This window comes from Anarrhichthys ocellatus, unplaced genomic scaffold (assembly GCF_004355925.1).
Source record: "Anarrhichthys ocellatus isolate YVR2014 unplaced genomic scaffold, GSC_Weel_1.0 scaffold5, whole genome shotgun sequence".
Lineage (NCBI taxonomy): Eukaryota > Metazoa > Chordata > Actinopteri > Perciformes > Anarhichadidae > Anarrhichthys > Anarrhichthys ocellatus.
The window spans coordinates 11,387,324-11,407,825 of record NW_022280035.1 but is presented as its reverse complement, the minus strand read 5'-3'; the positions used below and the strand labels follow the sequence as shown (position 1 = coordinate 11,407,825).

The following is a 20,502-nucleotide window of genomic DNA, read 5'->3' as shown; positions in this document are numbered from 1 at the left end:
TACGCGCGCGTGTGTACGCGCGCGTGTGTACGCGCGCGTGTGTACGCCCGGGCGTGTACGCGCGCGTGTGTACGCCCGGGCGTGTACGTGTGCGCGTGTGTGTGTGTATACGTGTGTGTGTATACGTGTGTGTGTATACGTGTGTGTGTATACGTGTGTGTGTATACGTGTGTGTGTGTATACACGTGTGTGTGTGTATACACGTGTGTGTGTGTGTGTGTGTGTGTTTACGTATACACGTGTGTGTGTGTGTGTGTGTGTATATACACATGGTGCACTAGGTGGCAGCACTCCTTTGAGCTGTAAATGCAGCAGAGAGCTGAAGGAGTTTCTTTCTGGAAGATGGCTGATTTATCATACGCAGCTGCTCAAATACATTGTTTAGTGAAGCTTTGAATTTGCAGCCGCTTAATTGAAGAAAAAAATGGCCACCAAAGTGGTTGATGAAATAATGTTAGTTGCATTAAAAATAAAGAATGCTGTATTCACTACAGAAAGATCTCAGCGTTAACATAACGTATATAATTTGTTTTCTAGGTGCAATCCGCAAGCAGCTGGCAGCCTTCCTCGAGGGATTCTACGAGATCATCCCCAAGAGGCTGATCTCCATCTTCACTGAGCAGGAACTGGAGCTGCTCATCTCTGGCCTGCCCACTATCGACATCGATGACCTGAAGGCCAACACTGAATATCACAAATACCAGTCCAGCTCCATCCAGGTATGGATGTGTGAACACGTGTGCTCATTATTTTAATGTACTTCTACACACTTCTGAGAGAACTTCTACGGGTGTGTTAGGAGTTGACAACAGTAAATCAGAGATTTAAGGCTTTTCCCTTCAATGTTAATTTCAATGCCGATTCTGTACTCGCGTCTAGCTCAGTAGAACTTATGAAGACACATTTTATTTGTGGAGGTAAACCATTTTCCCCAGGGCAGAATAAAACAAAGACAACACTATGTTGGGACACATTTATAATAGCTGCTTTTCTCTTGCGCGTTTCATTTTTTAAAACCTTTTTTTTTTTTTTTTTTACTATAGATCCAGTGGTTCTGGAGGGCCTTGCGGTCCTTTGACCAGGCAGACCGGGCCAAGTTCCTTCAGTTTGTCACTGGCACATCCAAGGTTCCCCTCCAGGGTTTCGCTGCTCTGGAGGGCATGAACGGCATCCAGAAGTTCCAGATCCACCGTGACGATCGCTCCACTGACCGCCTGCCATCTGCTCATACCTGGTAAACACAGCAAGGCACACATAGTGAGAACAACATTGGCAGAACACAAAATTGTGAAATTGTAACATTGTTCTTTTCCCTCTTTTTCACTCAGCTTTAACCAGCTGGACCTCCCAGCGTATGAAAGCTATGAAAAGCTGAGACACATGCTGCTGTTGGCCATTCAGGAATGCTCCGAGGGATTCGGACTGGCCTAGACTGAGACTCGTAACACACACAGACATGCATACAAACACTTGATTTAGATTTGCCTACTCCAGACACATTCACACTGATAACCTTTGAACGCACGCACACACTATCATAGACATTACTGACTTACTTGTTGAATGGCCTAGACTTACTGGTTTCTGTTCCATATAAAACCGATAAAACCAGCAAGTGAAATGGACTGATTGACATCGCGTACAACACAGAGAGCCTCATGTTGACACAATTGTGTGTCCCTTCCCAATTTAATGGCAAATGCAAGAGAGGATTCAGAGGATAAAACATGGACTAATATAAGAGACGTTTTCTTCATTTAGTTTGATTTCTCTGTACAAAAGGTTTGGGAGTTTATTATGTTTAATCTTTTTTGTTCTCTGGCTGTGTAAAAAGAAAAAAGAGAATGTTGTTTGAACAGGATGGTTATAAAACCTTTGGGGAAAAAAATGTTGGTTGTTTCTTGTTGCAAATTTGTGACCTCACAAGCCTTGATAACGGGGAACATTTCTATCGGGGGTATATGAACAACTTGAGAAGTTTTGGAGATATTCACAAAAAATGCACTTTTCAAAGTTTTGTGGCATTTTTAAGGAAGGATGGTACAAAAAACTGAAGCGAAAACCTGAAGGAGATTAAAAAAAAAAACAGTTAACCATAAATTCTAGAGTATTTTTGGCTATTAAATCGCTGACCCAGCCTTGAGCCTTTGAATCAGAGTGGAATAACTACATGAATAAATGCATAAAATTGCGTCCATTGTCTCTTTTAACAGTGTTTTAATCATCACTTGAAGTTAATTCATTTCATCAAAATTCAATGTGTTAATTGTGTGTAATCACACCAAAGTACAATCTTATTATTAGACATTTTCTATCGAAATGTTTAGTAATTTGATAGTCGATCAAGTGAGTCCCTAACGATTCTGTGAGGGTTGAAATCCATCCCACAGTTTACACCGACATTGATCCCAGCTGTGAGTCAGACAAACGATCAATCGAGTACAGTCACAACGTGTAATGACTGATGTGATCCTGAAGCCCGACGCCTTTGTGTTTAAATACTCAGTCGGAGCATAAAAGCAGCTCATAGCAGCGTTGTTGTCGTCTCCCATACTGACACTGGCTTAGTTTCCCTCTAGTCTGAAACCATTGTTGGTACCTTTTTGATTATGTCACACAGTGACGAACTGATTTCAACAAACTACATTTCTTAGTATGAATTTTTATTTTTTCTCAGGGTGTCGTCTGTATATGTTCATGTAACATCATGGTTGGAGACTGACATTTCTAGCAAGAGAAGCCCAGGCGTAATAACAACATAGATTCATAGATAACTGGTTCCAGCTCGTGTCCTGTATCGTGCTCCGTCTATTTTCCTGCTATGCAGTTAACATGTCTGCAGTCTACTAATTGCCTTGTTTTTGACTCTATGAAGACTGATTTGTTAACGGAGGCAAATCACAAGTTCATTTTCAAAGGACCAAAAGCTGCCGGATCACTTTCCACAAACCAATCGTAATCCGTCTGTTTGTCTACGTTCGTCCTTTCTAAACTCTGCTCACCACTGAGTCAGCTACCTTAAAACTGGTAAATTACTCAATCTGGTTGCACAATTAAAACTTCAGAAAAACATCTTTATTACTTTGCTAATAAAGACTAGTAGTGTAATTAGTTGCCAAGAAACATCTATCGCACTTTACAACAAACGTTGAGCTAAACACACATTAACCTTTTACTGTAACCGCAAAAAGAAAATCGGTTTTAGGGATTCAATCGACTTACTAAGCTTAACGACATTTACTAATCCTTCGTAAGTGTAGGTATCACTTTGTTTTATTTATATTATGCATACATATTTGGATGTGGAATATACCTAATTGTGAAAACTGATATTGGCTGGTTTGAAATTGTAGTTAATATTGCTTTTTAATTTTATTTTTTTACCCTTTTCTCTTGTCAATGTCAGCTTTGTCAGTTGGCTCATGAAATTTGGCACGCTAGTGACAACTACTCTAATCTCTATGTAAGAACTAACAGTTAGTTCTTTTGATTAAATAGTTTTAATTTAGTGATGCCACGAAGTAAAACTTAATCCTAAATCTGAGTACTTGAGCAGGTTGACCTGGATAGGCTGGCAGCTCAGCCGGCATCATCAGACGATTACCAGCCACCACTTTGCAAAGAAGGGTGTGTTAAATATGTTCATGTGCTTCTTGGAAATGGACTTGAATCCAAAGTTTATTTGAGAACACCTCATGGTAACCGTGTAAAATAAATCTCCACACCCTGTAACACTCACAATCCGGCCCCTTAATGAGAGAGAGGGGGGGGAAAATTGGGCCTTGTTTCCGTGAAGAAAATGTCACCAGAGTCTGCTTTCTGTTGCTCTATGTAGCCATAATACTTCTGTTTGTTCTGCCTCTCTCTCTTCGCTCCTCCACTAAAGCCCTCGCACGTCTGCAGTTTTTACCTGTCGGTCCCCGTGTATCCGCTCTTGCGTGATGAATTTGTTCCACTTGAGGAGCCGCTACAACAGTGGAAATCGAATGCCCATCACCACCACCACTATTGCAGGTGTTCCTTTGCTGCCTCTCTGACCCCCCCCCCCCCCCCAGCCCAACTGCAAACCTGCACACTCGGTTCAGAATGGGGATCATCCATGTCTGATTTGGTGTGTGCTGAGTCGTGATAAATGAAATTACAGTGCTGTCATGCAGGGATTTTAGACCCCACAGTAAGCCCTGGTTTTACAGTACATTGGCTAACCAGGTTTTTGCCCCCCCCCCCCCCTTCATGTATGAAGCACAGATGCAATTTTCTGCCAGGTTTGATTCACATATTCTGCAAGCATCTGTTGCTGCTTGGCGGTTTGCAATAAAAGAGGAATAAATAATGAAGTCTTGCATGGAATTTGCCTAGCAAAAGATTTCACAATACATTTCCCCACAAATGGGTTCACTTTACTGCTGCTCTGGAATTTAGATTTCCCGTCCTGTAACTTTCAGTTAGAGATTGAGAAATCAGTGATGCTGTTGCTTTACACTGCGCCAGGCCCTCCACTGGGTGGGGATCATCGCTCTACACAGAGTAAACAGGATGTTCTCTGCCACGCTTTCTCCATGTCAGTGCATTTTGGTTTCCAGTGAAGTCAGTCTGATGTTTTCCATTTCATGCTCTGGGAACAAGTTGACTTTTGCAAGAATAGAAAGTATTTGTGTGTTTGGTGCCACTGAAGCTGTTGGTCTGCATGTGAGTAACGGTGTGACGAATTCAGAATTTGTCCTACTATGGTACCTCAGTTTAAAATATGATAAATACATACTTAGTGAATGACTTTAAAGGCAGCAGAAATCAACTAGAGAGAGTTAAAAAAACAAGAACTTGTTGGTAGTGAACAAAGTGCACTGAAAATAGTTATCCGTCCTCATCAGTGACGGAGCTGGGCAGGAAATGAAGGCCGGCGGAGTTGATTGATAATGACTACTTTGTGTATGAGCCAGAAAGCTCCCCGCCTAATACATTTTACTGCTGCTGTCTTCAGTGTCTCTGGAATAAATCACAATATTACAGCGCTCGCACAGCAAAATGATAAAAGGCTTCTTTAGCACAGAGCCCAAACCGGCAAGGGAACAGAATCAGTTCATTAGAGTAATTGGTTCAGTGTTTCTCATTTGCCAGAAAGGTTTTATACTGAAGGAAAGGTGATGGTGATCGTTAACCCTTCCTTTGCAGAATGCATCATGCACTTCTGCTCCTCCCTGGTTTCTTGATCCTCCAAAGCACCATCACGGGAAAGGTGAGGCCTTGATGAATATTCATAATCCGTTAACACTTGCTTCATTTGCAGAAGAAACCAGTTGGCACTGTTGCTATTTACAGGGCGTGAGCACAGCTCTTCGTCGTTTCTTCCCGTTAATTCAGTGTGGTTTATTCATGATAGATGGTCCAAATATAAAGCATCCCTGTGGACGGTGAACCGTGAGAATCGGATTCATTCTGTTGTCGTGATGTTGCAGTCGGGGCCCATTTCTCTGTATTCAGAACATCTTGCAGTATAGATAAAGGAGAAAGTTGACATATCAAGGTGGACAGGAGCAGCCCTCGGTTGTGACAGCAGTGTGACGGGTTAGCGAGGGTGTTATGTTCTGTTGTGAAGCTGTCGGCTTCGTCATCACCTCTTGATGAGGCTGCTATCTCTGCTCAGCCTGTGAGGACGAGGACCGGGGAGGAGAGCAGCAAACATGACTAGTGACGAATCGTTTTGCCTTCACATTGTCTTTCGAGTGCTGATATATTTGTGCATCTGTGTGCAATTTGTCCCTTTAAGGGAGGAGAGGTGAGTCGGCTGTGGAAAAAGTTGGGCTCAGGTGGGAGCATGTATAGGCTGGCCTTTGGTCACAGACGCATGCGCTGAGACCACAGAGTCCAGATGCAAACCAGTCTGTCTACTGTAAAAGGTCATAGTCTTTATTACCTCTGAGCTTCCAAGTATCCGTGGTCGCTATCTATTTACCACATTGCATCTGTAACCCCCTCCCCTCCCAGCTTCTCCCTCATCTCCCCTCAGTGGCACAGCAGTGAGCAGTTTAAAGGAGGCAAACACACTGCATGAAATTCAGCCCGTCATATTACAGATCATGTGATGCGGTCAGCTACCGGAGGTTATCGTTTGGAGACGTGATGTTGTTGAGCCACTGACAGAGATGTAATAAAGCAGGAGGTAATAACAGCGGTGACATGGCGTAATCTGAAATAAGCATCTTATTTATCTGTAAACATAGCATGTCCTGGTTCACGGTGCACTCTGCCTGGTGACATTTTCACGACTACCTCATTACAATGTGTTAAAGAATGCAAATCACGGGATGATGTAATTCCAAGTAATTCCTACTTGGTGCATTGCAATACAATATGAAGTACAGCAAAGGGTCATTTCTGTTTTTAGAGGAAAGGAGCCTTGAAATGAAAGGAATCAAACTAGTTCACTTCAGTCATTCTTTTGCTTGAACAACATATGGCACACGGCGCAATAACAAATTCTATGCAAAACCTCAATTTGAATATCAGTGATGACAATTTGACTATACTTAATCTGCAAATTGCCGTTTCCCCTCTGACCGACTGCCCTCGTGTTGATTGTCCGGCAACAACCTTTCTGTGATGGCGCTCTAACCTTTGGCACACCGCTGCACGCTCTGTCCTGAGGCTGAGTCAGAGCAGTTTACATACAGTTAACATGCTTAATGAGATGTGGCCTGGTGAGTGAAGTGCTCGTCATATCTGGCATCCGGGGCCACTCTGAGCATGGCAGGAAACTAAATCTGAGTAATTTCCCTTCAATTAGGGAGTGATTAACGCAGGTCAGAGACGGCTGGCTGACCTTCTGGCCTCCTAATGACTTTAACTGGATCAATGGATCTCCAATCACCACATCAGCGACCATGCAGTCGGTGGACCGGGAGTAGCTGAATCTACCTCTGACTGCCCACTTCTCACTCTTATTCCACCGCTGGCCTGTCACCTCTCTCGTTCTCTCAGAAAAAGTAGCATCGATGTGACACTTTTACACTCTTTTTCCCGCCGTACTTTTGGCTCACTGCTATCTTTTTCTGTCACTCTCTGTGGCTCCAAGCGCCTCTTCAACACATTTCATCACATTCCTATAGTTTATTTGAACCCTTGTGTTACCTGCACATGCCAGAGCAGCAGAGCAGACTAGGGCTGCAACAAAAGCTAACTTTGCAATGTCTTTTCATTTTTTTTATTACACAAATTTTCTATTGAATAATTTTCTCTTCTAAAAAAAATAAAAAAATAAATAAAAAGTGAAATGTCAGTCACAAGTTCTCAGAGCCAATGGGTCTTTTACACAGTACTTCATGACTTCTTACAGCAGGAGTAGCACCAGCGTTGACATCAATCCCAGTGAGCTGAGACAGTAAAATCAATGTTCCTCTGTGAAAAGGCTCTACGATATAAACTCTTATTTCAGAAGAAGGAACCTGCAACTGTTTTGCATTTCTTTCTTGATAAATGACAAATTGCTTACCAAAAGTTTAATTAATTTAATTATTAATTATGTGATTTGTTTCTGCACAAGTCCAGATGAGCCCTCATATTAAAGCCCTTATTTAGATGCCAACTTCTTTCCTCCTAAAGGCGCTCTAGGGCTTAACCAGCAAACCCACTGTCCTTACTTACAATGTTATTCCACTTATGTAATTACATAATCCTCCCCGTTGGAGCAGTTGGTGTAGTTGCTGGAAAGTGGTTCAGTCTGAAAATACACTTTTGCTGCCAGTGGAATGTTGTTTTTGCGGGATTTAGAGCAACCAACAAGACCCTTTATCGATGCACTTGGCTTACACGCACATTTTATCTTCACAACACGGAGGAGAGCGTACTTAAATGTGAACCTCTTTAACTCTGTTAAAAATAATACATGGCAGCCTTGACTACAAATGATGTACTTTATTTAATAAGGCAGAAACGGACATAAACAAATTATTAAATTGTATCAAATGTTTACTACAAAGGAAGAACAAAGAATACATCTGATCATTATCTCTCCCTCCCTTAACCAAAACATTGTTGTACTTACAACCTGTAGACATAGTGAATAATAAAGCTGGTCTGAGATAAATGAGTTTGGAGAGTGAGTCATGAGTCCCTTACTGTCCCTGGAACTGTTTATGTTATGAACCCCAGGTTTTTGGCGATCATTATTGGCCAAAACGTCATTACCTTTATGAGAAGTCAGTGATGAGTATCTGGCTATCTTTGTCCTCGGCCATCTGTGTCCACTTAGCTTCCTATTGCATTGTGCATCAGCTCAGAGTTCTAAGTTCTCTACAGTTACGATCCACACATTACAGGCTTTGTTCTAATGCACATTTATTTTTGGTTTCTTTTTAAATAATAACACATTATTTTAACATTTTAAGTAACAACATTGTTAATGAATGAAAAGTAATTGTAGATGAGGGGAATCTAAAGAAAAGCAACTCCCATACAGAAACACATACATGCACATCAGCAAGAAACAAATTAAAATAAGCAGATACATTCAAACAAGGAGAATAAAATACACTCACATGGCTTTTAGCTCATTTTCTTTTTCCACATCCAATGAGCTTTTGAGGACATGACAAGTCAGTTTTTGTATCTTTTTTTTTTTTTTTTTCAAACACCTGTCTGTATGTATATTTATATGTCCATCACACCTTGCTCTGACACAGTATCCTCTTATCTCTTTCTGATTTATATCTGTTGTGCTCTCTATCTCAGTACTTCTTTCCCTTCTCTCAGAACCTCCACACCCATACTGCATCCATTTGCTGTATTGCCTCCGTCTCCTTGCTTTTCAAGCTCGCTCTCTCTCTCTCTCTCTCTCTCTCTCTCTCTCTCTCTCTCTCTCTTTCTCTTTCTCTTTCTCTTTCTTTTGCTGACTGCAGCTGTTTTTCCTGCAGCGCTGGACATTTAAGTTGTTCATTCATAGCCTCTCTCTTGCTCCACGCTCCTGTCTTCCTCCTCATATATCTTTCCATCTCTCCCGCCAGTCTGCCAGCTGACTCGCCTACAGTTGAGTTGGTAGGAAAGAAAATGAGCGGAGAGCTTTTGCAAGGGCAAGTGAGACGTTTCTCACAGATGAGTTCAGCAAGGTGGGTTTAGCAAAAAGTCAAACCGGAGAGTTCCGGTTTGACTTTTTCATTAACATGAAACTCTGGCTATGAGGAGGTGAAACAATGAGAGAGACATGAAAGACATTATCTCTATTGATTGTTCTGAGTAAGACTTCCTTCAAGCGGGATGCTTATTTACTTCCATCTTCCACTTGCACCTGCCTTCTAAATAATACAGTGTTGGTTTATGTTATAATTGCTTGATCAGAATAGAGGCTGTAGAGATGAAATGACTCAGGGTTTTCCGACTATGCATCCCATGGACCGTTAAGTCCTAATAACCTCCTGTTGATAAGGTAAAGTCTGTTTTCTTACTGTAAGACTGCCCTTATGTTGCCTTAGCTAGTTCGTAGTTTAGTGCCCAGCCCAAATGGATTTAAAAGACACCAAAAAAGTACTGTTGCATTGATGAAGCCTTTGTAAGACATTAATATAACGTCTTACATTACAGTGCAAACAAAGAGCTTCTGTTTCTACTAATTTCCTAACTTTCCTAAGAAATAAAAACCACCACATTTGTCTTCTTTTCATTCCTTTCTCTTCAAGGTTCTTCCTACTTCGACTACTTATTGAATGTAAAAAAACAAACCCAAAAAAACAACTTTGATTCCAGATTAATCTATCATTGTCATGTCCACCTCATGTTCTTCTCCAATCTCTCACCCACTTTTTGTCTCCCCTCGTGGCGGCCATCCAGCCACAGTTTTGACCCTGATCTCTCAGCCTTTCTTCAGCCGTCCAGCCTCTCCTGAGGATAATGGCCGAGGTTCTCACCTATCTAAACTGGCTTCATCAATCATTATTCCCATGCCGTCTGCTCCCGTGGCAGCTTTTGTCTGCATGCCTGGCATATCCTCTGGCACCAGCGGCAGATGGGCACGCTGACACCCTCGGGTTGGAAAGGCACAAAGAAAAACTACAGCAGCTCGGTGGGAATAGAGGTTTTCTGACTGGACATGGTGCTGCACTGCTGCCCCAATTACCTGAATTGCGTACTTTGTTTCTAGGAAGAGGTTTGGAAGGATTGTGTCCGCTATGTGTCCTCATGTCCGTTTCTTTCTTTCTCTTTTATTTCAGGCACAGATCAAAACAGATTTTTACATCCGTGTTTGTGTGTTTCTTGGAGGGGTCAGCGCTGCCCAGTTTACTTGTGAATATGTTATAAATGAACCCTTAACCTTCTAAGTACAAACTCAAAAACAGATATATTGTACAAAGTGCTATAAACATTTGATTAAAAAAAGATCAGTTCGATGACTAACTAAAATGATTATTTCAATATATTCCAGCAAGAAAAAACCACGCAGGAGGGGAGGTGGATGATTCACATGACTTTCAATCAGTTTGAGACCAGTGTTATTGTCCCAATGTGTTTGTCAGGTGTTTTCAGTCTTTATATTGTATTTTTGTTTTACTTAATTGGTTTTGTTGCCTCAATCTAAGCATGTGTTTTTGTTTGAATTCACAACGTTAACCACGTGTTTACTGCAACTGCGCGCTGGGATACCCAGTGGGTTAGAAAGAAACGCCAAGAGATCGGACAAAGCGTCAGTATGAGATGAGCTGGAATGAGAATGTGTTTTCAGTATCTTACTGTTGCTTGTTTGCGAGGTAGCACTAAGCATAAAGTACAGCTAGTGTTGGAGCATCATTAGATTTGCAAGTATTTGGTCATAAACCAAAATATTGGACTAACTATAATTCTGACCTGATGGTGCCAGATGAATCAGAAGATCACCAAAGTTAATTCATCCTGAGGCGAACATGAATGAATGAAAATGTTATGGTAATCGATCCAAAAGTTGTCAAGCCATTTCATTCAAAGCCATGAATGTCAACGTCGTGGTGCTATAAGAAAAGTCAGGGGATCCCCAGAATCAGTAGGATTTATCATCCTGACAGGCCGACATTGCCACCCAGACAACCATGCCACTAGTGTGGCTAATAGAAATTACAAAAAGCATAGTTGTTTCTACTAAACACAAAAAAAAGATTAGAGGAAAAATGATACCGTTAAGACACTATTTGAAATATATGTATCAAAGTACTCCCCAAAGAGAGGGGTAAGCTTTTCAACAGTCTGCAGGCAGCAGTGGGAAAAGCTCAGTGAGTTTCGGATTTGAACTGAAAGCATGGACTTGAAAAGAACAATTGTTTAGAGGATCAAAAGGGTTTTGGAGGTGGAATAAGGGACTTCGGAGGTTTAAAATATAAACTGGTGCCAGTCCATGCATAGCTTTAAAAGCAAGTCGAGGAAGATTCACTTTTGTATCGCTGGATATTGGATGAGCTGGAGGGGAAATAAGGCCGACTGACAGAAACAGTAATCAAGTTGCAAAGAGATAAAAGCATGGAAAACAAAACACCTGCAGATCTTTATCATCATGTGTTCTGGATCACAGTCACCAGATGACATTTATTCTAACACAACAGCAAACGCAGCCAGACATCCCCTGGATTACCCAGCCCTTTATTACCCGGAAATCAGGGCATCTCTGCATCTTGTCTACCCCGCCCCCAAGACTCCGATAAGAGATGGCAGTAATTTCTCACATATTGTTATTCACCAACGTTACGTAACATTCATCCCAGTCATGCCTTTGATTACACTGTAATGAACTGAAGCCCAGTTAATGTCTTAGTGGCAGAATGCATTAAAAGAGCTTATGGATGTTGAGCCCAGTGGAGTGTAGAGATTACCAACACAAAACCTCCTCCGGTCATTATTTCACCTTTGTAGTCTATTAGATCCTGCGGTGCAGGAAGAGAAGGAGGGAAAGGGGCTGTAGGGCCACAGGCTATGTGCTCTTTGCTAATGTACACTATATGCATTATTATGCTTGGCACTGCATGCATGAATATAAAAGCAGCAATAAGAGCAACTGGACCGCTAATCCAGACCGTATATAGGAAGGGAAGATGAGGACAGAGGGAATAGATAGACAGGAAGGAGGAGGGGGGGTACAATAAAGGAATGGTCAGAATCCACAGGGAGTGAGGTGAAGAGAAAGTGAGGGAGGGAACAGAGGAGGAGGGAGGCAGGCAGGCAGAGAAGAAGGGTGATGTCACCTCTAACAGGCAGCCAATGAGAGTCAGGGAGGGAGAAAGAGAGCGGCCGGAGGAGGGTGTGTTTTTCTATCACTGCAGCATCAGCAGAGAGGAGAGGGACGCAATCAATTTCATAGAGAAGAGGAAGAAAAAGACACAAGTAGATAAGGAAGAGAGGGGGGAAAAAAGACGCAAGGAGTTGCCAGAGAAGGTAAGAGGATATGTTTTGGGATGAGACGCACAGTTTGTCATTGAACAGAATGAGAGCGGCAGAGAACTATTAAGAGGATTAATTAGGCTGTTAGGTGGAGGTGGCTTGTTATGGAATTGCACCTTTGCCTCATCTACCATTAAACAGTAAAAGATAACAGTCTTGTTCATGTAAATGACTTCAACAGCTATTTTTTTAAATGTCTCCTCTCTGGCAATTTGTCTTATTCCCATCAGGTGTGTTGATGTTTAGGAAACTATGAAATCGCAGCTATTTCAACACACTGAGTTTGGAAAAAAAAGAATAATTACACTGATTACAAAACAAATCTTTATTTGCGTGATAGTGGGGGTTGTGATTAATTATACTATATGCACTGCATCACTTTGAACTGTAAAAAGAAATTGTGCGTCTTGAAGCCAGGTGTCATGAATAACCTGTTGGTACAGATTACTTTTCGAGAAAATGTTTTTCCTCTTGTTTTTGCATATTCATCTTGCTGATTGAACATTCAGTGCATTGCATGCAACAGGGTCTCCTCTGACATTAATATTGAATATACAGCAGTGTTTTATGCCATTGTATCGCGTCACTGAACACTTTATCGGCCAGATTATGAAACCATTTTACAATTTGTTATCTGATACGTCTAAAGTTGATATATGTGTTTATATAAAAATGTATGTGATTTGGATTACTTGCCTAAAAAAATAGATTTTTAGTTTGTGTAGTGTATTGAACAGTTGCAAAATCTTCAGACAGCCCTCCTTTACAATTTCCCACCAAATTTGAAAAATATATAATGCACTTTAAATCGGCTCCTTTGCAAATAATATTACTTGGTGCATTTTTCTGCAAACTGGTGGTCATTTCTTAGGCAAATGATATGCTTTGCCTCTCCTGTTGCCATGCTACTTTAAATCATTTTCTCTCCACATTCCCCTCCCCCAGCTAATAGCTGAGTGGCTTAATTTTAAGTACTGCCCATGATTGCAATGTGCTACTACGATTTTCCTTGATGTGGAGGATGTAACTCGGCTGTATAGGGGACGGCATAGCGGAGAAACACACAACAATTTTCTAGTCCACCAGTCTTATGTCCTGCAGCTGCGGTAGGTCTGTTTTTTCCAAAGCAGAGTAACCCAAAACTACCGACCTTGGAGGGAAGAAAGACAAGAATCTAAAAAAGAACTGGAGGAAGGAAAGAAAGGAAGAGAGATTCAGATATCAACAGAATGAGTGAGTCAGAATGAGTGAGATATTTATACGGGAGGAGATATCAGGGGACGTGGAAATAAGGGTGGGGCAGTGCTCGCAGCAGACTATGTGGAGGTGTGCCCATGAAAAGGAGGCACTCACCTGGCTCCATGCCATGCAGCTGCCTGCTGTCACCCTCTGTGGCCTGCTACACATCTGGTCTACCCAACAGCAGAAAATAGACAATGTTCCACCAGTTGTGTTAATGATGTAGAAAAATGTAGTGCCAAAAGCAGCTGCTAAAGACTCTAAGCTTGTTCCGCCTGTAGGTTGTTTGTGCATGTCTGGTGTTTTGTGGTATACCTTTGTGCACTCTTGTCCTAAAGATATGACCAGATACACAAGTATGTCTGCTCATGTCATGTGTGTGCTAGTGATGTACTGAACCTACGCTCTCCCTCCCTCCCTCCATGCCTCCCTCCATGCCTCAATAGCCTGCAGCTTGTCCCAGATGAACCCAGTCTAGGGACTGGAGGGGAGGGAAGGCACTGCGCCTGACAATGAAGTGTTACCATCTGTACAACATCCATAAACCTACTGCACTGCACACGTTCACACAATAGATCAAGATACAGCTGCTGCTGAAGAGGGCGTGTTGGAGTGAATGAGTGTGTGTGGGTGCGTGTGTGCGCATCCTCACCGTGGCAGCAATGCCCCAGAGAACCACTGCTGGGGACATTACCATACTATTTAATGCAGTGGGGTTTGTATGGCAGTGGTGGCCCGGTCTCTGCACTGTGTTGGGAGCTGCTAGTGTAGCAGGGATGTTGTTGTCGGAGTAGCTGGCTAGACTTGGAGTGTATGATTACTCTCGCTACAGTATGGTGCAGAATGTAATCTCCCCCTGGACACGGGCTGGTTAATTGAGCTGTTCCATCAAAGACATGGATGGAAACGGGGATTTATGTGAGGAGAGGAGGACAGAGAATGGAGAGAGAGAAGAAAGGCAGTGGAGGATGGTGTAAGCAACATGGAAAAGAAAACGGAGAAAGAGAAGAAGGTGGATTTCCTTTTGAAATGCAAATCACTTTGCATCCTTTAATGCGTGTTCACTGCTATTGGTATTGAAGAGACTAGAGAGAGAGAGAGAAGGAGGGATCACGTAGGGGATTGCAAAGGGCAAGGTCACAAGGGAGGATGGGCCGTAGCAAAAGAAAGAACCATAGAAGTGAAAGGAGAAAAGATTAAAAGGAGGATTCTGATTGACGAAGATTAAAAGAGAAAAGCCCTGCAATGTATGGTCAGATAGTTGTGCTTTTTCTCTATACATTTTTATGGAATGAAAATGTCAGAGTCTGGCCTGTTTCCAAATGCCTTTAGTCCTGCAGTTGAAGTGGAGAGCTGGTGTTGTGTAGGAGGAGAGGAGAGATCTGCTCTCATTCTGTTAGGAGCAACTCCGGGGAAGAGCAGTGCTGCACTGGCCCTTCCCTCCTCAGCCACCTGTTATTGCCTCAGGGCATCTTTGCTAGGCATCCTGCTCGCCAAACACAGATATGTCAACACACACACACACACACACATACACACATTACCACCTCTGAATAGGCACAACTTCTGAAACTCGCACAAAAAAAACCTCTGCAAATAGGCTACACGCTGCAGAGATCCTGTTGCAGTGCGCCAAATTAAGGATTCTGTAATGTTTCCTCCCCGGCCTGATTACTTAAGCGTCTGCTACTGATCAAAGAGCGCACTTTCCACTTTTGGGGATTCAGCCATTAAAGCAGCGACGGGGTAAAATAAGGGTTAAGAGAGAGAGAACTATCTTTTAGACAATAACCGTTTCATCTATGGTTTCCTTTTTATCCTCCTTTGAGAATTTTAGTTGTAAAGTTACAAACTCTAAATCGGAAAAACTCAAAGGCTTGTGAGCGAACTCCCTTGACTCATCTTCCAGTGTGCGTATGCCTTTTTAAAGTCGTGCTTGTGTGTGCGCAGAGGTTGCATGTGCACCTTCAGAAAGCTGTCAAGATGGAGAGTCAGTCCCCTCCCCAACCCCCCCCTCAATGTAATGGAGAATACATTGAGGCGATTTAGGGAGCTACGGGTCAGATGGATTGACAGGCCAGCCACGGGTAAACGATTAGAGAATTGACGAGGAGGGAAGGAGGCCAGCAAAAAGGGAGACTGGAATTTGCAGAGGTGAAATGAAGCAGGCAGGGAGGAAAACCTGAAGATGGAAAGGATTGATTTAAAAGGCAGCAGGATGGTACTGAGATGGTGAAAAGGATAAAGGCTGTTATGTAAACTGAGACAAAGTGGAAGAAGACTGTCATGGCAATTTCTCTGAACCACCTTGTTCCAGCTGTCATTTAAGAGTCCTGTTCTCTGCATAGACAGCTAGAGCAAACCTTTCAATCCATTTTTCCTTTTACCGTCTCTGTCTCTGTATTCTTTCCCCTACTCTACCCGCCATGCAGCTTTTTGGTTTCACTTGTCATATCAGTATTCATGCAGTGGTGGACAGAGAAGCTCACATCAGGGTCTTAATCCAAATAATGACTGAGGCTCCTGATCGCGGTTCCCAGACACACAAAGACTCGTAAATCCAGCCCTATTATACAATTGAAGCTGTGATGGAGAAAAGGGCACAAATAGAGGCATCATGGAAATGAATTTAATTTGGGCAGAGTAAATTACCTTATTACAGCTTTCAGAAGTGATGGTATGAGAGAGTACAAATTGTAGATTTCCCATGTGTGACAAATATATTGGTGGTTAAAATTACAAAACTGGAACCCCATAGGGGATGTTACTTGAAACCAGGACAGAAATTAATTACTGCCAAACCAATAATGCAATTGGAGGCCCCAGGTATTGGAAAAATCTCAAATTGAGGAAATAAAAAAAAAATAATGCATTCTTTATTACTTTATTTTATTATTATCGAGCAGAGAAATGTCTAATATATAGCAAATATATGAATCTACACATAATGATTATGAATTAGGGGAGATGTGGATCTCCATGACTGACCTGGTCTTTGCCTCCATGATGTTGTCCTCGTCCTTTTTCTGTCTCTGACAAAATCATGTCTTTGTCTCAGCAAAATGCAGAATTCCCCTCAGTATCTGGACCACAGTGAGCTCTATCAGAAAGGCTTTATTGTCCACATCAGTGACTATAATTGGACTAAATTGACCCTTTGTCCAGTGTGTTTCCCAACTCCGTCTATGAAGTGTTCTGTTGATTTTCAAAGATGTTTCTCTGCGCATTTGTGTGCGTGTATGACTCACCACTAACAGTAACCAGTATGAGATGACCTCATGAATGAATTAACCTTACATAAAATACCAATGTTGGGTTATTCCCTTTCATTTGTGAAAGATGATGTCAAGTATCCGATGGCCGCATTGCTGAGATACAGTAAGTAAGTCTAGCGTTTAATGGCTTCTGGGTAAAATAGCTTCACTATTAGATCATGTGCTACCGTTTCTGCTTCCCAGAACGTTATTAATGCTTTAAAGTTTTGCCTCTCAATCTTTCTACCGTAAAGCTCTTAGTCATTTAATTTAATACAGAAGTTTGTAATTCTACTTTATTCTACCTTATGTAATTTACAACAAAGCGAATTTAGCATCAAGAACATTATAAATGAATAACTTTCTCTGTTGTATAAGCTGGTTTATTTGTTCAGGACAATATCTCAGACAACTTTGACCATGACACCATTCTGGCTTTGATTACATTGGACAGGCTGTTTATTAAGGGGACATGACAGCATTGGTTTACTAATTTATTGATTTGTTGCTGAGAGGCCCGCTGCATTTTTAATGAAACGTGTGGGCTTTACATCATACTGCTCCACTAAACTTTTTTTTCTGTAATTGTTTCCCCGTGACAATGTGTCTCAAAGTCCTTGGCATGACTTTCATTCTGGCTGGGAATTTTTTTCCATTCGCCAACACTTAAGCTGATGAAAAAAAGATTTATTCTGTCAATAGACTGTCAATGGAAAAGCAGTGATCGGCCACCCTTCATACGTACAGGTGCATCTTTTGCACAGGTAGTGTTTGACAGTCATCAAGTTAAGTCCAATTTATTTCTATAGCACGTTTAAAAAAACACGAGCTGACCAAAATGCTTTACAACCACAGGCAGAATAAAGCACGACTGTTTAGTGTGGAGGCTGGCAGTCTCTGTTTCACCAAAGTAGATACATTCTGGCACTCAGGCACTATCACATTCAAGTAGTTTCCATTTCTATTTGTGTTTTCTGGAAGCCTGGACTGGATTGAAACATTGAGGCTTATGCCAGAGCACATCCAGTCATTTGTAGCATCACAGAAGCACTCAAGAGTTTACTGATCAAGATGATGTTCCCTGGAATCTTGTGCCTCAGTTGTAGAATAATTAAGTCTTCAAAATTGAACTGAAAAGATGGGAAGCAATGTCTGGTACGTTGCTGCCGAGAGACAAATAGTCGGGAGAGCAGACATTCAAAAACTGTGTTCTTTGAGGCATTAGAGTTAGCGTGCTGAATTGAATGTGACATTGACTGAGTGGCACACTACACATGTGAAACACAGTGTGGTTTGATAGTGTTCTGAATCCATCTAAAGGCTTATTTATTTGGACTGTTTACGTTTATTGATTTTGTTTCACTTGCCTCTTCCCCACTCTATAGCTCACTTCATTTGAATTAACCATGAATGAAATAGATGGGGCATGAAACACAAGCATCCACGCACGCTTGAACAGACACAGTGGCCTCAAGTACTGCAGGTGACGCAAAGGAAACAGGCTGTCTGTATTTGTCTCCTCTGCGTGTCTCGATGATGTTGTGACTGTAGTTTCTAGCAGGCCCTTTATCTGCTGTGTCAGCCATGATATATTCATTAAGGTTGGATTACAGAGAGTGGGAGGGGATCAGGTTTTGAGTGGGTTGTAATCCCCATACACTGGCCTAATTTAATCTCACCTACTGTGCCATCCTATTACACACTACGCCCACCCCACACGTGCAGGCACTGGCTGATGGAGACCGGATGAGGGTCAGGCCAGGTTAAAACAGGGTAATGTCAGACAAGAGGAGGCATGGAGACAAAGAGGGAGGATTGTAAGAAAAGAGCTGCAGAGAAGGGAATTGATTATGAACAGCAGGAGAGATTTGTGTAGAAGTACAGAGAAACTGTAAATGTCAAGGAGTAAAGAAATGTCAGCGACGAAAGTGTAGACAGATGAGAGTTAGAGAGGTGTGCTCGTTGAGGTTGTTGTTTATGTGTAAGAAGAGTTGTGTTGCTTATTTTCCCTGTAAGCAGGCAGCTTCGTCTTTCAGAACGCATATAAGGACAATTCTTAGATGTCTTATGACTTATTATATATAGAATATAAATAAATTTCCCTCTTTCTTTTGTCATTTTAGCCTGTATTGAGAGTGACAGTAGAGATTGGCAAGAAACACGGGGAGAGAGGGGGAAAACGTTTTCATGACCGTAAAGATCACGTCATTTTCTCAACCCATGCACGACTGCAGAATGCCTCAGCTGCCGATGAAACGGATTATTATCGCCTCTTGCTTTCTCATTAACGCCATCATAATTATAGTTATTGCCATTGCATGTGGTGTATTTTATTTCACCTGTTTGGTTTTGTATGTATGGTATTTGTGTCATCATATTTCAGTTTGGATAACTAGTGTGCCTTCTGCTTAATATATATCGGGATGCCTCCCCATCTCATATTTATTTGGCCAAATTGCAATTATTTTGCATGTCAGGGAGACTGAACACAGTAAAGTAAGGGTTTATGTAACCTATTATGCAGTTTTCTTTACAATTTATGACCCACATGCCTCCTTATCTGCTCATAGCCAGAATAAACGAGGCTATGCTAACCTGCTACAGACTCCACGTGTTACCTGAATAGATGGATGTCTGTGAATCTGTTCTTGTTAGCCTCTTTTGAATGCAGACTTTTAAATCAGGTTGATGTTGGAGTTATTTGAGTTTGCTCCCTGAACTGATCAGGGGTAATTGGGCATGGTGCTACAGAGAGCCCCCCACAGTGCCCGAGCTGCAATAATGAGACTCTATATTTAGCTATAAAACTGTCTGTTTACATCAGCCACCATGCTCTGTTGCACAGCGGGAAGAATTAAGCAACTGTATTTTTGTGGCCAAACTTGCAGGGCACACTTTATGTGTCGCAATTTTTGTGAATCATTTGTTGAAATCTGTGCTGAAGGGAGGACCCACTGATGTAGCAGAAAGAGATAAGGAGACACGGGGTGAGGCTTCTCGTTAATACGAGGAAAAGATAAAAGGCACAATCCCCAAGAGAATACACAGGAGCAACAAGAAGGAAAAATAGATTTATTCAAAGGGGCAGATGTCACATCGGGGGAAGGAGGGAGATGAAAAGAGAGAGAGAGAGAGAGAAGACGAAGAGCAGAAAACAAACCACGTGGAGATAGCAACAGGAGAGAATAGACAGAGGGCCCGGACATTGTTAACGAGCTTAACGAGGTAATTATACACATAAGAAAAGACCCCACCCTCCAGGCCTTACACGGTAGGGTGGGGCAGGGGACGCAGGAGAGAAGGTGGAATACTGGGAGAGAAAGAAAGGAAGTTTATTATCAGAAACCTTTCAATAATGTTGTAGTTATAGTGTACACTGTTATAGTCTGATTCTGCTCAGGGCGACAAGCAGGAAGTGTGAGAGTGTGGAGGTTCAGATGGGAGGACAATGTGAGAAGATAAAGAGAAGAAGATACAGGGAGCAGAGGGAGATGGGAGGGTGAAGGATAGAGATCCTGTAGCGATTAAAATGTCAGCGCGTGCAGGGGCAGATGCACACCTGCCAAGTGCGCGCGCACACACACACACACACACACACACACACACACACACACACACACAC

At 42.1% G+C, this 20,502-nt stretch overlaps 2 protein-coding genes across 14 annotated transcripts in view; both read left to right on the top strand.

The window, feature by feature from the left end:
* huwe1 (HECT, UBA and WWE domain containing E3 ubiquitin protein ligase 1) overlaps positions 1-2,191 on the top strand; it is a 58,551-nt gene extending 56,360 nt beyond the window's left edge. For all 12 annotated transcript variants that reach the window (XM_031844572.1, XM_031844565.1, XM_031844568.1 and 9 more), the window contains 3 exons: positions 538-719; positions 1,044-1,234; positions 1,329-2,191. In XM_031844572.1, coding sequence (XP_031700432.1) covers positions 538-719; positions 1,044-1,234; positions 1,329-1,431 — 476 coding nt within the window. In that variant the 3' untranslated portion in view covers positions 1,432-2,191. The remainder of the gene's footprint in view (positions 1-537; positions 720-1,043; positions 1,235-1,328) is intronic.
* Positions 2,192-12,279: 10,088 nt separating this feature from the next.
* Positions 12,280-20,502, top strand: part of l1cama (L1 cell adhesion molecule, paralog a) — a 38,653-nt gene continuing 30,430 nt past the window's right edge. For both annotated transcript variants that reach the window (XM_031844658.1, XM_031844657.1), the window contains exon 1: positions 12,280-12,381. The gene's annotated coding sequence lies outside the window, so the exon portion shown is untranslated. The remainder of the gene's footprint in view (positions 12,382-20,502) is intronic.